At 41.1% G+C, this 14483-nt stretch overlaps 1 protein-coding gene across 14 annotated transcripts in view; it reads right to left on the bottom strand.

Annotated features, from left to right (window-relative positions):
- NRG1 (neuregulin 1) overlaps positions 1–14483 on the bottom strand; it is a 499123-nt gene that overhangs the window by 111039 nt on the left and 373601 nt on the right. For 11 of the 14 annotated variants that reach the window (XM_082204833.1, XM_082204832.1, XM_082204836.1 and 8 more), the window contains one exon: positions 14006–14056. The exons of the other annotated variants lie outside the window; for them this stretch is intronic. In XM_082204833.1, the coding sequence (XP_082060959.1) occupies positions 14006–14056 (51 nt within the window). The remainder of the gene's footprint in view (positions 1–14005; positions 14057–14483) is intronic. 14 annotated transcript variants of the gene reach the window in all.

Genomic DNA, 14483 nt, shown 5'->3' with positions numbered 1-14483 from the left:
ATTGTTAAATCCATACAGCATCCAGCAAACAAGCGTCAAAGAAAATATATCACCCATTATACCAAAACTGGTTTCCAGTAATTTTTATATAGCAGAATCTTTATAGCAAAAACAGTTCTTTTTTTTTTTTGCAATTTAGTCTCCATGGCCTGCTTGGATTTTTGCAATTTGGTTTACAGCAAAAGACCAACCTTCCCCCTAGTAATGCTTTGACTCCCTTTCTGGCTGCTATATCCTTGAATGCCTGTTAAATAGTCACATTTCAGATCTGGCACCAAGAACCAAAAATTAGAATGGAAAGGACTGCTGAGCTTTGAACAAGACTACTGCTATATTGCAGACTGCTCAGGAACGCAATACCTCAAGGACTGCCTCTTTCCATATGAACCTACCCGGACCCTGAGATCACCTTCTGAGTCCCTCCTTTGTGTGCCTCCTCCTTGAGAGGTCCGGAGGTTGGCAACACAAAAAGGGGCCTTCTCTGCAGTGGCTCCCCATCTGTGGAATGCTCTCCCCAGAGAAGTTCGCCTGGCCCCTTCATTATACACCTATAGGCGGCAGGCAAAAACGTTCCTTTTTAACCAGGCCTTTGGTTGATTTGATAACATATGCCCTTTTAAAATGTGGGGTTTTTGGGAAGGTATTGAGTTTTTTTATTTTGATTATGCACTTTGTGGTTTTATATCTTGATTTTATTCTGTGAACCGCCCTGAGACCTCCAGGTATAGTGCGGTATATAAATTCAATGAATGAATGAATGATGATGATGATGATAATAAAAATATTTATTTATTTATACCCCACCCATCTGGCTGGGTTTCCCCAGCCACTCTGGGCGGCTTCCAACAAAAGATTAAAATACATTAAAACATCAGTCATTAAAAACTTCCCTAAACAGGGCTGCCTTCAGCTGTCTTCTAAACGCCAGATAGTTATTTTATCTCCTTGACATCTGATGGGAGGCAATTCTACAGGGTGGGCCCCACTACCAAGAAGGCCCTCTGGCTGGTTCCCCATAACTTCGCATCTCGCAGTGAGGAAACCGCCAAAAGGCCCTCGGAGCTGGACCTCAGTGGAGTGGAGATGCTCCTTCAGGTATACTGGAGTGAATGAATGAATGAATGAGTGTGTAAGCATTGTGGGTTTATAAGACAAGTGTGTTAAATGGAAGCAAGGGAGTATTCCAGATTCAGGGGCCCATTTACACACCATTAGGCACACCAAAATGGGACGCGGGTGGCGCTGTGGGTTAAAGCCTCAGCGCCTAGGGCTTGCCGATCGAAAGGTCGGCGGTTCGAATCCCCGCGGCGGGGTGCGCTCCCGCTGCTCGGTCCCAGTGCCTGCCAACCTAGCAGTTCGAAAGCACCCCCGGGTGCAAGTAGATAAATAGGTACCGCTTACCAGCGGGAAGGTAAACGGCGTTCTGTGTGCTGCGCTGGCTCGCCAGATGCAGCTTTGTCACGCTGGCCACGTGAAGTGTCTCCGGACAGCGCTGGCCCCCGGCCAATAGATGTGAGATGGGCGCACAAACCCCAGAGTCTGTCAAGACTGGCCCGTTCGGGCAGGGGTACCTTTACCTTTACCTTAGGCACACCAAAATCATGGGGAAAGTCGTGGAGTAGCCCTGCTTGAGTTGGCTATTGCAAGCGAACGTGTATATGTTGACAGACTATCAATTTCATTTTTTTCTATGGCCAGGCAAATGAATTATAAGTTTTGTAACAAACCAATGTCTATTTTGATCATCCAACAATTATTTACAGCTGAAAGATGAATTTAAACTTTGCCAACATTTCATTCCCTGACATGACCATATTACTCATGACCTTGTTATTTTAAAAAGTTTACCTATTTTTTGTGGGGTATTCAAGGATAACAATAGTCAATTTTTACACTTGATACTTGATACTCTGATCATTTTATTTTCCTAGTGTATCATTAAATCCTTTGGGATGGGAACAATAAAACACATTATCTGTATAACTTAAAAATTTGTTGTTTACATACATATTACAGTACACTTCTTTGAGATTTTCAGATATGAAGATCCAGGTGAGGAATAGCCTCCACCAGAAACACAGCAGTTTTACCACCATTTCATTGGCAGCATATTTTTCAGCATGACAGTCAGATCCCAAGACACAAGTTCCAAAATGGTAATTCAAAGTCAGGATTCTGAAGGGGTACATCAAGGACTTTTCAAAGAGGCATAGACTATTGCTAGAAAACATGCGAACAACTCTCTACTATGAATTGTTCCCCCAAATAATAAAAACACTCCTGACGAACTGTTATTTTGCCAATAGCTTCATAAGTTCATAAGGCAAACCCTAGCTTTTATGGGCATTGTCTCTTAATATTCCCTCGCCCCCCGCTCATAGCCAGAGATTACCCTCATTTTAGAAGTAGAACTGTGGTCAGCAGGATTCTATTGCTATGCTTCCAGAATTAGGAAGGTTCACTGTAGTAAACTCTGAGTCAAAAATTAATATCCACAACAAACAACTACAGTGGTACCTCTGGTTATGTACTTAATTCGTTCCGGAGGTCTGTTCTTAACCTGAAATTGTTGTTAACCTGAGGTACCACTTTAGCTAATGGGGCCTCCCGCTGCCGCCACTGCACGATTTCTGTTCTCATCCTGAGGTAAAGTTCTTAACCCAAGGTACTACTTCCGGGTTAGCGGAGTCTGTAACCCGAAGTGTTTGTAACCCGAGGTGTTTGTAACCTGAGGCACCTCTGTACTACCAAGATGCAGGCAGGCAGCATAAAAAGGGCAATCGGAAGAAGAAACAACATGCATGTGTTTAGATATGTATGTACTCATTGAAGAAACACTGACATCACCCAAATATTCATAAATCACAATGACTCAAAAGGCCACAACTTCCTTCCTGACAATCTAAACGAGCTTCTTGTGCCCACTCGCCATGCATTTTTAACAGACTGAAGATGCAAAACAGTTATGAACTAGCAAGCTATGCTTAAGGATGAAATACAGCAGGGAAAGTATTATAAAAGTGAGGGAAATCAGACATTACTGCCATTAAAAAAACAGAATAATTTTCCCTGCCTTGCATAAATCACAACCTTGCAAGCACCAGCTCTATAAATTACGTTTTTAAAAAACAAAGCAACCTGTCATCTGTTCCACAATTTCCAACATTTTAGAAATGCAAAGCACAGGAGGTAAATAATCTGCATCTAGTTTGGAAGCCAGCTCAAACTAGTCACTTGAATCAGAGCATGTTAAGTACAAAGTGATATACTGAGACCCAAAAGCTGGAAGAGAAATCAGCAGCAGCCTGTATGAGGAAGCCCCATACTGAGAGGGTCTCTAAACATTCTTATTGTCCATTTTCTGTTTTTCAAATATATTATAAAGATTAGAACTTTGGTTCGTAGATGTGGTACCAATGGAAACACACTTTGTTAGTAACACTTTCTGTACAGGAACTGGAATTCTATGACCATGCCTCAGTTAAAAGTAATCAGAAGAACAACTCTGAAATCTACTCTTATGAGTGGACATTTTCACAGCAATGTAAGAGATTCAAAATATTGTAGTAACAATCCTTCTCAAATCCCTGCACTGGTTTTCCATTATGTTATGATACATACGACTCAAGCTGCTTATTATCTTTAAATGTCTCCACTTACAGTGGTACCTCTGGTTACGTACTTAATTCGTTCCAGAGGTCCGTTCTTAACCTGAAACTGTTCTCAACCTGAAGCACCACTTTAGCTAATGGGGGCCTCCTGCTGCCGCTGCGCTGCCGCTGCACGTTTTCTGTTCTCATCCTCAAGCAAAGTTCTTAACCTGAGGTAATATTTCTGGGTTAGCGGAGTCTGTAACCTGAAGTGTATGTAACCTGAAGCGTATGTAACACGAAGTACCACTGTATTTCCAACTACACCCCTCCAGTGAATTTCCTCCTCCAACTCTACCATCTACCGTTACTGTAAAATCCAATGTATAAATAAGTAAATAAATAAAGTATGTAGCACTGCATAAATAAACATCTATAATGTGTACAAGTTGTTTCTTTATATTTAAAAAAAAATCTAGGATCACAATCCCATAATGCCCCCCCCCAAAGCAGATTGAAAATTCTTGAACAATTCCTATTGCTAACCAGCAGTCTCAGCTGCCAATCCCAGATATCTACTTTTCACACGCAGAAAATAGCTGATAGTGATCATTCCTTAATACCTTTTCAATTCTACCAGGTATATTTCATCATTATATATACTTTTACTTAGACCTCTGTGACTGCAGCATCAGCTTCTTTCAGCTCCAATATTGTTCACACTTATCATTGCCCTTTTATCACTTGGACCTCCATTGGAGAGACCATACAACTAGCTGTGCTTTAATTGTTTTATCTCAAAAGGACAGTGCATATAAGACTATCCAACGAAACTGAATAACCCGGACCACAGCTATTATGCCAGCATGAAGTCCTTTATCTATTCTATGGAATAAAAAAATGAAAGCTCTGAGGTGACGGCATGTACAAATTGCTCCCAATTGTCAGGTTTTTCTACCCAAAGCCTTTTTTCCTTAGCTGCTCTGCTCTTCCCACATTTCAGCAGGTGTTACTAAATATAACAATGACATGTTGCTAAGTGCATCTTCTGAACTTGAAAACAAAAGCCACATATTTTCACAAAATCCAAACAGTGCTCAAGTATCCCTGTGAACAAAGATGCCTCAGAAGAGTTGTAAGGCCTATTGACTTTAGCAATCTAGTTTATATCAGCAAAGCATAGGGAAATTTTGAACTAGATCACATTTTTATGGTATTTGTGGAGGGGCAGGCGATTTCCTTTTTTCAACGTCTATTGCCCATCCCGAACATTCGGAATGAACAAGATATCCTTCTAAATGGTTAAATAAAAGATCAAGCTGAGTTAAAGCTGCTTCACACATTATCTTTTTAAGGTATTAATGCAATATGCTTTGTGTGCATACATAAAACTACAAAGTGTGAATGTGCCAAACTGATTTATAACCACAGATGTCACGGAAATAAATTTGTCAGGAATCAAGTATTAGTTGCAGCTCCCTCCTGAGCACATATTAGCTATGACATTATGTGTGATAAAGTTCTCAGTGATAGGAGACATATTGATTTTAAGGGACAAGGGGCGCAAGGCCAGCTCTGTTGACATACTAGGCCAGTCAAATTGGATGGGAAAGCACAAAAAAAGGAATTTCTCAAACTCAAAAAGCATGCCGTGTAGCAAATAAAAGAGTTGCAAGTTAGGAAGTGCTGGTTCAAATCTCATCTCAGTCACAAACTTACTGTGGCCTTGGGCAAGACTTGGCTATCCTGCAATATGGGAATAATAATGGGCTATCTTTCATGTCTAAAACTACTGAGATAATGCGTGTGAAAAACTCTGATCAATTGAAAAGTGGTATAAATGTTAAGCATTTCATACACAGAAAATACCTGCTTTGGGATTAAAGGTAAAGGTAAAGTGACCCCAGACCATTAGGTCCAGTCGTGGCCAACTCTGGGGTTGCAGCGCTCATATCGCTTTACTGGCCGAGGGAGCCGGTGTACAGCTTCCGGGTCATGTGGCCAGCATGACTAAGCCGCTTCTGGCGAACCAGAGCAGCGCACTTTGACATGCTTTCGAACTGCTAGGTGGGCAGGAGCAGGGACCGTGCAACGGGAGCTCACCCCGTCACGGGGATTCGAACTGCCAACCTTCTGATTGGCAAGTCCTAGGCTCTGTGGTTTAACCCGCGTCCCTTGGGATTACTGAGGTGCTTAAGACTTTTCTAATGATATGGTCGTGTGGAGCGCAGCCTGCCTTTGTTTGATTTCTGCATTAAAATATATTATATTCCCCAGAGAGATCCGCATCAGGGACAAGAGGGCAGGGTTTTGCCATCACTGCAATATGACCCTCAAAGTTCAGTGTTTCACTTTCCACTAGCTTTGCAGGAATGAATGTCAGCCATTGTAAGGTGATGGAGAACTTGGACCAGAAACACAGACAGGAAGGCATCTCATGTGTTTCAGTTACATCCTGTCAATGCTGTAGCAGCTTAGTCCATAAAGTGCTGGCTTTGCCTAATGATAAGCTTGGGACCATGTGAGCTTGGGGGCCACCGAATGAAACGAGGCCAAGGAGAGAGAGGACCTTCTCACTAGTGGCCGTAATTGAAATACCCACCTCCAGAAAGGTTCACAAGTTTACACAAACATGGCACAGAGAGACTCGGGCTCACACATATCCCCCCCCCCCCCATGCAAGGGGATGAATGTAAAGTGCTTGATCATGGTTGCAACAAGCCTGAGATTTGCATTTCATTCAAATATGGTGCAAAACAACACTTGGCTCGTATAGCAACTTTTGCAAAATAGTAAAAGTTACACAGGGACGCGGGTGGCGCTGTGGGTTAAACCACAGAGCCTAGGACTTGCCGATCAGAAGGTCGGCAGTTCGAATCCCCGCGACGGGGTGAGCTCCCATTGCTCGGTCCCTGCTCCTGCCAACCTAGCAATTCGAAAACACGTCAAAGTGCAAGTAGATAAATAGGTACCGCTCCGGCGGAAAGGTAAACGGTGTTTCCGTGCGCTGCTCTGGTTCGCCAGAAGCGGCTTAGTCATGCTGGTCACATGACCCGGAAGTTGTACGCTGGCTCCCTCGGCCAATAAAGCGAGATGAGTGTCGCAACCCCAGAGTCAGTCACGACTGGACCTAATGGTCAGGGGTCCCTTTACCTTTACCTTTAAAAGTTGCACATTAAGCAATTTATTGTGTTTCCACTGCAGACTTATTGGATTCCAGAACTAGGAAGACAGCACAGGCACTGGGATCTACAGTGGTACCTCGGCTTAAGAACTTAATTCGTTCTGGAGGTCCGTTCTTAACCTGAAACTGTTCTTAACCTGAGGTACCACTTTAGCTAATGGGGCCTCCCACTGCCGCTGTGCTGCCACCCCACGATTTCTGTTCTCATCCTGAAGCAAAGTTCTTAACCTGAGGTACTATTTCTGGGTTAGTGGCGTCTGTAACCTGAAGCGTCTGTAACCTGAGGTACAACCGTACACAGGAATTCCATATGGGTGATATTCAGTGCCCTTCAACTACTGCGGCTCTGCAATGTGTTCAGTTCTCTATAAATATTTATCATACTAATAACTAAACAGCCTGTACATTTACTTTCCATCCCTGCTGTTTGAGAAAAGTAATTATGTGGCAGGGAAAACCCTGTGGTCCCTGTGTTACCTGTTGTGCCTCTGTGTCTGGTCATGGGTGGAGATGCTTCCAGGGGAGAGTGACTCTTTGTCCCATTGCCAAAGCAGTCAGAACTGCCTCTGACATTGGCAAGGAGGGGAGAGGGAAGGAATCCAGGTGCTAATTACATCCTCATAGGCTTCAACCTCTTTAAGACTGCAGGCTTTGAATCAACATGTGGCCCCTTTAGCTTTTGAGAAAATTTATCTTCTCCCTCCATGTTTCTCTCTTTTTAATATAATAGTAAATATTTCAAACAGAATCTCTGAAAAGTACAAAGCAATGAATTTTCCTTTAATGGCTAATTTCAGCTGCAAATGGTCTATTTGTCTAAATTATATTTAAACAGGCAAGTCTTAATATGTTTTGAGATGTAGATAAACCAGATAAATATCAAGGAGTCTTAACCAAACAATATGCACTTGATTGATTCTTTACCGAAAGCTCAGTGGCTATAAACACGGACAGTAAAGTATATGCTCAAAGAAATATAAAAAGTTGGATAAGAGTAGCATTTCTGAACCCTAAAATAAACTATTATTTGAACTTGAATATATGAAGGACTTATTTCTGACTCTGTGTCTACAAAGTATCTATACTGATATTTGGTATGTATATTCTTGTCCTTCAGCACACTATCCAATTATGTACAAGTTAGGTGAATATTTGTTTAGGTTTTGAACCCATATTTTTTATGTCAAAGAAGGAACAAAGTGCTGATAGAGGTAGTAATGGAAAAACCCATACTATCTATTTTTTGTACCAAAATGGGTTTGGGCTGAAGGCAAATAGTCCAACCTGTTTCAGTACACTGCTGTTCCACAGAAGGCCACATGTAACATGCACCAGCTTCAATATATACAGATCTGATAAGCATTTTTGTATTTTGAAAATTAGAAGGCTATTTGTTTTAGTTCTTTTCCAGAGATTCAGGAATGGTGTCCCTAGAAAAATAAACTCACTACTCAATGATTCCTGCAACACTTTCCATGTACAAAGTTACCCATACTGAATGTTTAATCTTCAAAACTCTGTGAAATAGTACATTAGTCTGCTAGATATAGTGTCTTGCTCAAGACAAGCTATGTTATAGCTCCACTACTGGGGACAGTATGCCTCTGAATATCAATTGCTGGGAATTGCAAGTGGGCAGGGTGCTTTTGCAGGACTTTTGTCCTGCTTGTAGGCTCTCCATAGGCATTTGGTTAGGGGTGCATCAACACTTGCTTGAACAGAAGGCGGGACACTCTCGTTGTTCATATCCCAATGCTGAGAGCTACTAAAGTGTGTCCAATAAAACTTGAAAACTCTACACGATTCTGCATATTAGAAACACCAACTTACAAAATTTGCTATGGTATGTGTAGGGCTGCTGCCCAAGTTAAATGCACTCACCTTCCATTGGGAGTACAGTGGTACCTTGGTTGTCAAACTTAATCCTTTCCGGGAGTCCCTTCGACTCCTGGAACAGTTTGAAAACCAAGGTGTGGCTTCCGATTGGCTGCGGGAGCTTCCTGCACTCAATAGGAAGCCACAGAAGCCACGTTGGACGTTCAGCTTCCAAAAAAGTTCACAAACCGGAAGACTCACTTCCGGGTTTGTGGTGTCCAGGAGCCAATTTGTTTGGGAACCAAGCTGTTCGACAACCAAGGTGCCACTATAGCCAATCACACATGGCTACCGTGATTATGGCCTTGGATTCAATCCCACCATTGCACTAAAAGTTTAAACTTATTTTGTACATGTTTTGATTTTAAAACAACTTGTGTTTAGAAAGCGCAGTTTATAGTTATTTTCTTGTGATGTTGAAGCAGTATGTTTCCGTGAATTCCTCCTTTAACATCACAAAATGACAGCATTTCCCTTTTGGGTGTAAAAGCAGCTAGTTGACTTTAAAACTCATGAAATCAAGCCACCAAGGCCCTAGGGTATAGGATTTCAGAACTACTTCTCCTTTACCAGCAAAATGCAAAAGAACTGGAGATTGCTAGAGATTTGTTCCAGGTCACTGCAACCCTGAACACACAAGAAAAACTGCATCTACTGCTTAACTAATCCAAAGACTTTTAAGGAAGAGCTCGGAAGTTATGTTTAATGAAAAACACAGTAAGTTTTGAACGTCAGCTATTTGTTCACTTGCAGGGGAAGTTCTACCCTGCAACAAGCAAGGAGGAAAAAGGCCCTGTGTTACTCAATTTTCTGCAATATACGTTGTACTTAAGTGGGTTCTTTTCTCAGAGGGATAGCCATGTTGGTTTGCTGCAGCAAAAAACAGAACCTGTGGAACCATAATGGGTACTGTCACTTTTCTTCACTCCAAACAAATCGCAGTATTGAAAAGCAATAATCTAGTCATTTGTAGTTATTGTGAAATTAATTAAAACCATATATGAATATTTTCACATTCTCTTGGACTCCCTAACAATTCAAAAGTAGTCAGTTACCATCCTAATCAATCTGTTGACTGGGGCTGGTTATAGCAAGTACATGACTCCCAGGTTACTGGTCTGTTTCCAGGCAAAATTCAAAGTGCTGGTTATGATCTATAAAGACCTCCACGGCCTAGGTCCAAGCAGTCAGTCAGTCAGTTTTATCGCACATAGCCAAAGGCTGCTGCAATGTACACAGAATCATTCAACAATTAAAAGAAAATATGCTGGATTAATACAAAAAACAAAACATTTATATTATCAAGACATTACCTACTCTGAACAGAGCTTTAAAAGTACCTTAATACACAGGTTAAGACATTAAACAATAAAATTTATAGGCTAAGATCACCACATGGCCACTAATATATTAAAAAAATAATGTTAATTAATACAATGTGCAAGTATATTCGGAGTTTGGTGATAAAGATAGACTATAGCTTGATGCAGATAGGGTCAAATAAATTAATCTCTTTCAAAGTTGGTGGCTATATAATTTGCTCTAATTTTCCTAGTGGCGGTTGCAAAGAGTGCTACACGCCAGGTCACATACTTATCTATGTTTGTGAGGAGCTATAAAATCATGCCAGAGGGGTTACGGCTAGGAGACCTTGTCATTATAGGTGCTAAAAATCGTCCAAGCAGTCTGAAAGACTGTATTCCCTCATACAAATCTGCCTGGGTTTTGAGATCTTCAGGGGAAGCTTTTATCTCCGTCCTGCCACCTTCACAGGTGCTTGATAGGGATGTGGGAAGAGGGGATTATCAATGGCTGTTCCCAGACTTTGGATCTCCCTTCCTAGAGAAGCCAGACTGGATCCCTCTTCTCTTTCCACCGGCAGGTGAAGACACTTTTTTTACAACAGGCTTTTGGGAAACTGACTGCTTTTAATGAATGGGCTGGGACTGTGCTGTTTTTTATTGCAATTATTGATATAGTTTTAATATATTTTATATATGTATATAGTTTTAATTCTCTCTATGCATAATTGTTTTTAAGGATTACTTTCTCTATGTTTTTAAGTCGTTTTTATTTTCATCTGTAAACTGCCTTGAGTCTTATTAGGGGGGGGGGAAAGGCAGGGTATAAATAAATATTTAATAATAAAATAACTTCAATTAAAGCACTGGAGTGATACTGCATCAAATAAACACCTTTCTGCAAAATTAGATAATTATGTATTTTAAATATGTTTTCCAAAGCCCAAAGCAATTCCATAAAAATATTTTAAAAAAGAACTCTGGAAAATTAGCTACTTAAACATGTTTTGCAAGAAGACTTAAATAGCCATGGTTCTTTGTTTTTGGTAAAGTTTCTTTAAAAGTGTCATATAGAAGCTTGCCTTTTTATTCTAATGGTCTTATGGTAATTTTCTAACATTTGGTGCAAAGGTGTCATTAATATGTAATTTTCTAAAATAAGCTCCCATATTGTCATAGAAGGGAAAGAAAGTTACTTTGTTCTCATGGTGGCTGTTACAAGTTGTACGTAACTGTGAAATACCAATCAGCATGCAATGTTCTTGTGAAACTTTAAGAATAGTCATTCTGTTCTCAGCCATGCTTACTTTGGTGGGAGGGGGAGAGACAAGCTGAAATCCATTAGGCATTTTCAGATAGTTGTGTTTAGAATGAGAAAATCAGTTTCTTAAGAGGCCAATTCCATTTCCCCCTGTCTTTTGGACATTTTTTAAAAAATAAAATCTTTGCAGTATGGCACACAACTGCAAATGTTGAGCTCATCAGTTTTAAAATGTGGACCCCAACGTATTTTTATCTTACATTAGCACAGAAGGATGAAATTTAGCTTGAACCTCAAAACAGTGTTGGATACCTTTGAAAATGCTAACTTCCTTATTGCTGTTGGTAGAGACTTATTTACTATATGCACCTAAAAATAAATATTGTGCGACCCAGTTAAAATCAGGAAACAACCCAATAGCTAGTATAATATGCAAGTGAAATCTTAATACTAACTTTAAGACATATTTCCCTCAATTCTCCTCATAGCAAGGTCAAGATACTTTGGAAAAATTAGATATTTCACTTCTGTTGTAGTTACCAGTGTGAATTAAGGTCAGTTATATATAGTTCATCTGCAGTTTTGCACGGTAGGCTTTACAGAACACGGGAGCTGTCATAATGGATCAGTCCAATGGTCTATCTCATATAGAGTACTAGGTCTGGGCTATCGTTAAAAGAGGAATAATTAAGTAATTAGTGCTGGGAAGCAGAGATGAACTCCAGGCTCCCAAGATCACACTGGATCAGTCAAGTGCTGTTTAAAGTTGTCATGCCAATGGGCTATTAGAGTAGCCTCAATGGGCAAAGATGGCCCTCTGAAGCGTTGCTTGCAAACAGCTACCATCCATGCCAGCAGGTGGAATATATTACGCATTTCTGACATGTCAATCTCACTCTTACTCCAAGGAGTTCAGGGTCCCATGGATGGTTTTCCCACTTTTTTATCATCACACCCTCCACATGAGTTGAGCATACCAAAATCACACCCCCAAGCACAACAGAACATCCTCATCCCGTGATAGAATGCCTGCAATACAATACAATACAATACACCACCTGCCCCTACAAGGCAGGACTACCGGAATCTGAGATAAGGCACTTATACTCTTACTTCTGCTAAAATAAAATGGTGGTGTTTATACTGAACGTGCTGCATCACAACCTTTCCTCCAATATGTAGCATCCTTGTGCACTGACTTGACTGACCAAACCCCAGGAGTGCTCACTAAAGGCTCCTCATCATCCTGGAAAAAGGTTCTATCCGGGACCTGTTGTTGTTCAATGTCTTTAAAAATGACCCGGATTAAGGAATTGAGAGGATGCTTATCAGATTTGCAGATGACATCATACCAGGAGGTGTAGCTAATGCCGCAGAATACAGAATCAGAATTCAAGGTAACATTAACAGATTGGAGAACTGGGCCCACACTAACAAAATGAATTTCAGTAGGAACAAATGTCAGGTTCTACACATAGGCAGGAAGCACCAGCTGTACAAATACAGCTGGACTGCCAGTAGTACATGTGAAAAGGACCTAGGGGTCTTGGTAGACCACAAGCTTAACATGAGTCAACAGCTTAATGTAGCAGCAAATAAAACTAGCGCTGCATCAACAGACATATACAGTAGTGTCCTAATCAAGGGAAGAGTACTACTCTATTCTCCCTTGGTCAGACCACACCTGGAGTACTGAGTCCAATTCTGGGTACCACAATTTAAAAAGGATACTGACAAGTTGTGCTGAGGCAACCAAGATGATAAAAGAGTCTGGAGAAGTTGCTTAGCCTGAGTAAGACGAGTATGTTTAGCCCAACTGAGTCAGAGGGGACTAACAGGTGATATGACAGCCATATTCAAATATCTAAAGGGCTGTCACATGGAATTCAAGTTACGAGAAAGGATATTCCAACTAATCATCACGAAGAATTCTATGACGGTAAGACCTGTTCGACAGTGGAACTGACTCCTTCGGAAGATGATGGACTCTCTTTCATCGGAAATTTTTAGGCAGAGAAGAAGAAGAAGAAGAAGAAGAGTTTGGATTTGATATCCCGCCTTTCACTCCCCTTCAGGAGTCTCAAAGCGGCTAACATTCTCCTTTCCCTTCCTCCCCCACAACAAACACTCTGTGAGGTGAGTGGGGCTGAGAGACTTCACAGAAGTGTGACTGGCCCAAGGTCACCCAGCAGCTGCATGTGGAGGAGCTGAGACGCGAACCCGGTTTCCCAGATTACGTGACTACCGCTCCTAACCACTACACCACTACACTACACTCATGGATGCTGTAGTTAAGATTCCTGTACTGCAGGGGGTTGGACTACCTAATCCATGGAGCCCCTTACAACTCTATGATTCTGTGTCAGAAAAACACCGCTCTACATTGTATGCAACACTTTCAGAGATGTCTCTTAGTGCACAACTTTTGCCTGCAGTCATCACATCCGCCATTCTAACTTCCACAATCCATTTTGTAGCTTTAGAAGAATTATATTATTCCACTTCTGCCAAATCTTTGTAGAATGGAAGTCTGCCCATCCCTGCTGTAAGCAGGGGAAAAGACTAAAACATGCCAAGAAGGGGGAAAAAGACCCCTCCTCTCAATGGCACACTTAAGTCTCCGTTGCTCTCTCCCTCTGAAACCTGGAGTCCAAACCCATTTCTAGAAAATCTCATTGTTGCTTATGTTTTGGAAAACTTTTGCAGCCCTGAATATTTATTGTGTACTAACCGAACCAGAAAGAACGCATTGAATGAATTCAGTAAGATAAGATTGCTATTAGTATGTACTTACAAGAAGATGTATTTGTTCCTTCAGTCGATGCTGGAATCTTGTCTATAAGTTCTGCAATACACAGAAGGCAATATGATAGATAATAGAGATGCTCTGCCTTCCTATTGGAGCCCACAGTGCATTCCCAGAAAAACCAAAAAGAAGGAAAAGCAGCTCTGGAAAGGAAGAATCTTGAAAAGCTGATTGATATTCCATATCTTCAAAAATGTGTTTGTCTGTGTGGGGGAGAGTTATCAGTTTGTTCTTGTATTTAGCATGTGGTTTGTTTGTTTTTTTGTATTTCTATGTTGTGAAGCGCCCTGAGATCCAAGGATGAAAGGTGGTATATAAATTCAATATATAAGCAACAGAGAAAGCAATCTGATGATGTCTTAGGTACACTATGAATAACCCATTAAATAAATAAGCAAGCTCCATAGTCCTTGGCACAAAATAGGTAGAGCTTGGGAAATGTTTTCAGCTGTTTGTAACAGGCCAC

Source organism: Podarcis vaucheri, assembly GCF_965113315.1.
Source record: "Podarcis vaucheri genome assembly, chromosome: 17".
Lineage (NCBI taxonomy): Eukaryota > Metazoa > Chordata > Lepidosauria > Squamata > Lacertidae > Podarcis > Podarcis vaucheri.
The sequence above is the reverse complement of the archived record's forward strand: the minus strand, read 5'-3'. Positions and strand labels throughout refer to the sequence as shown.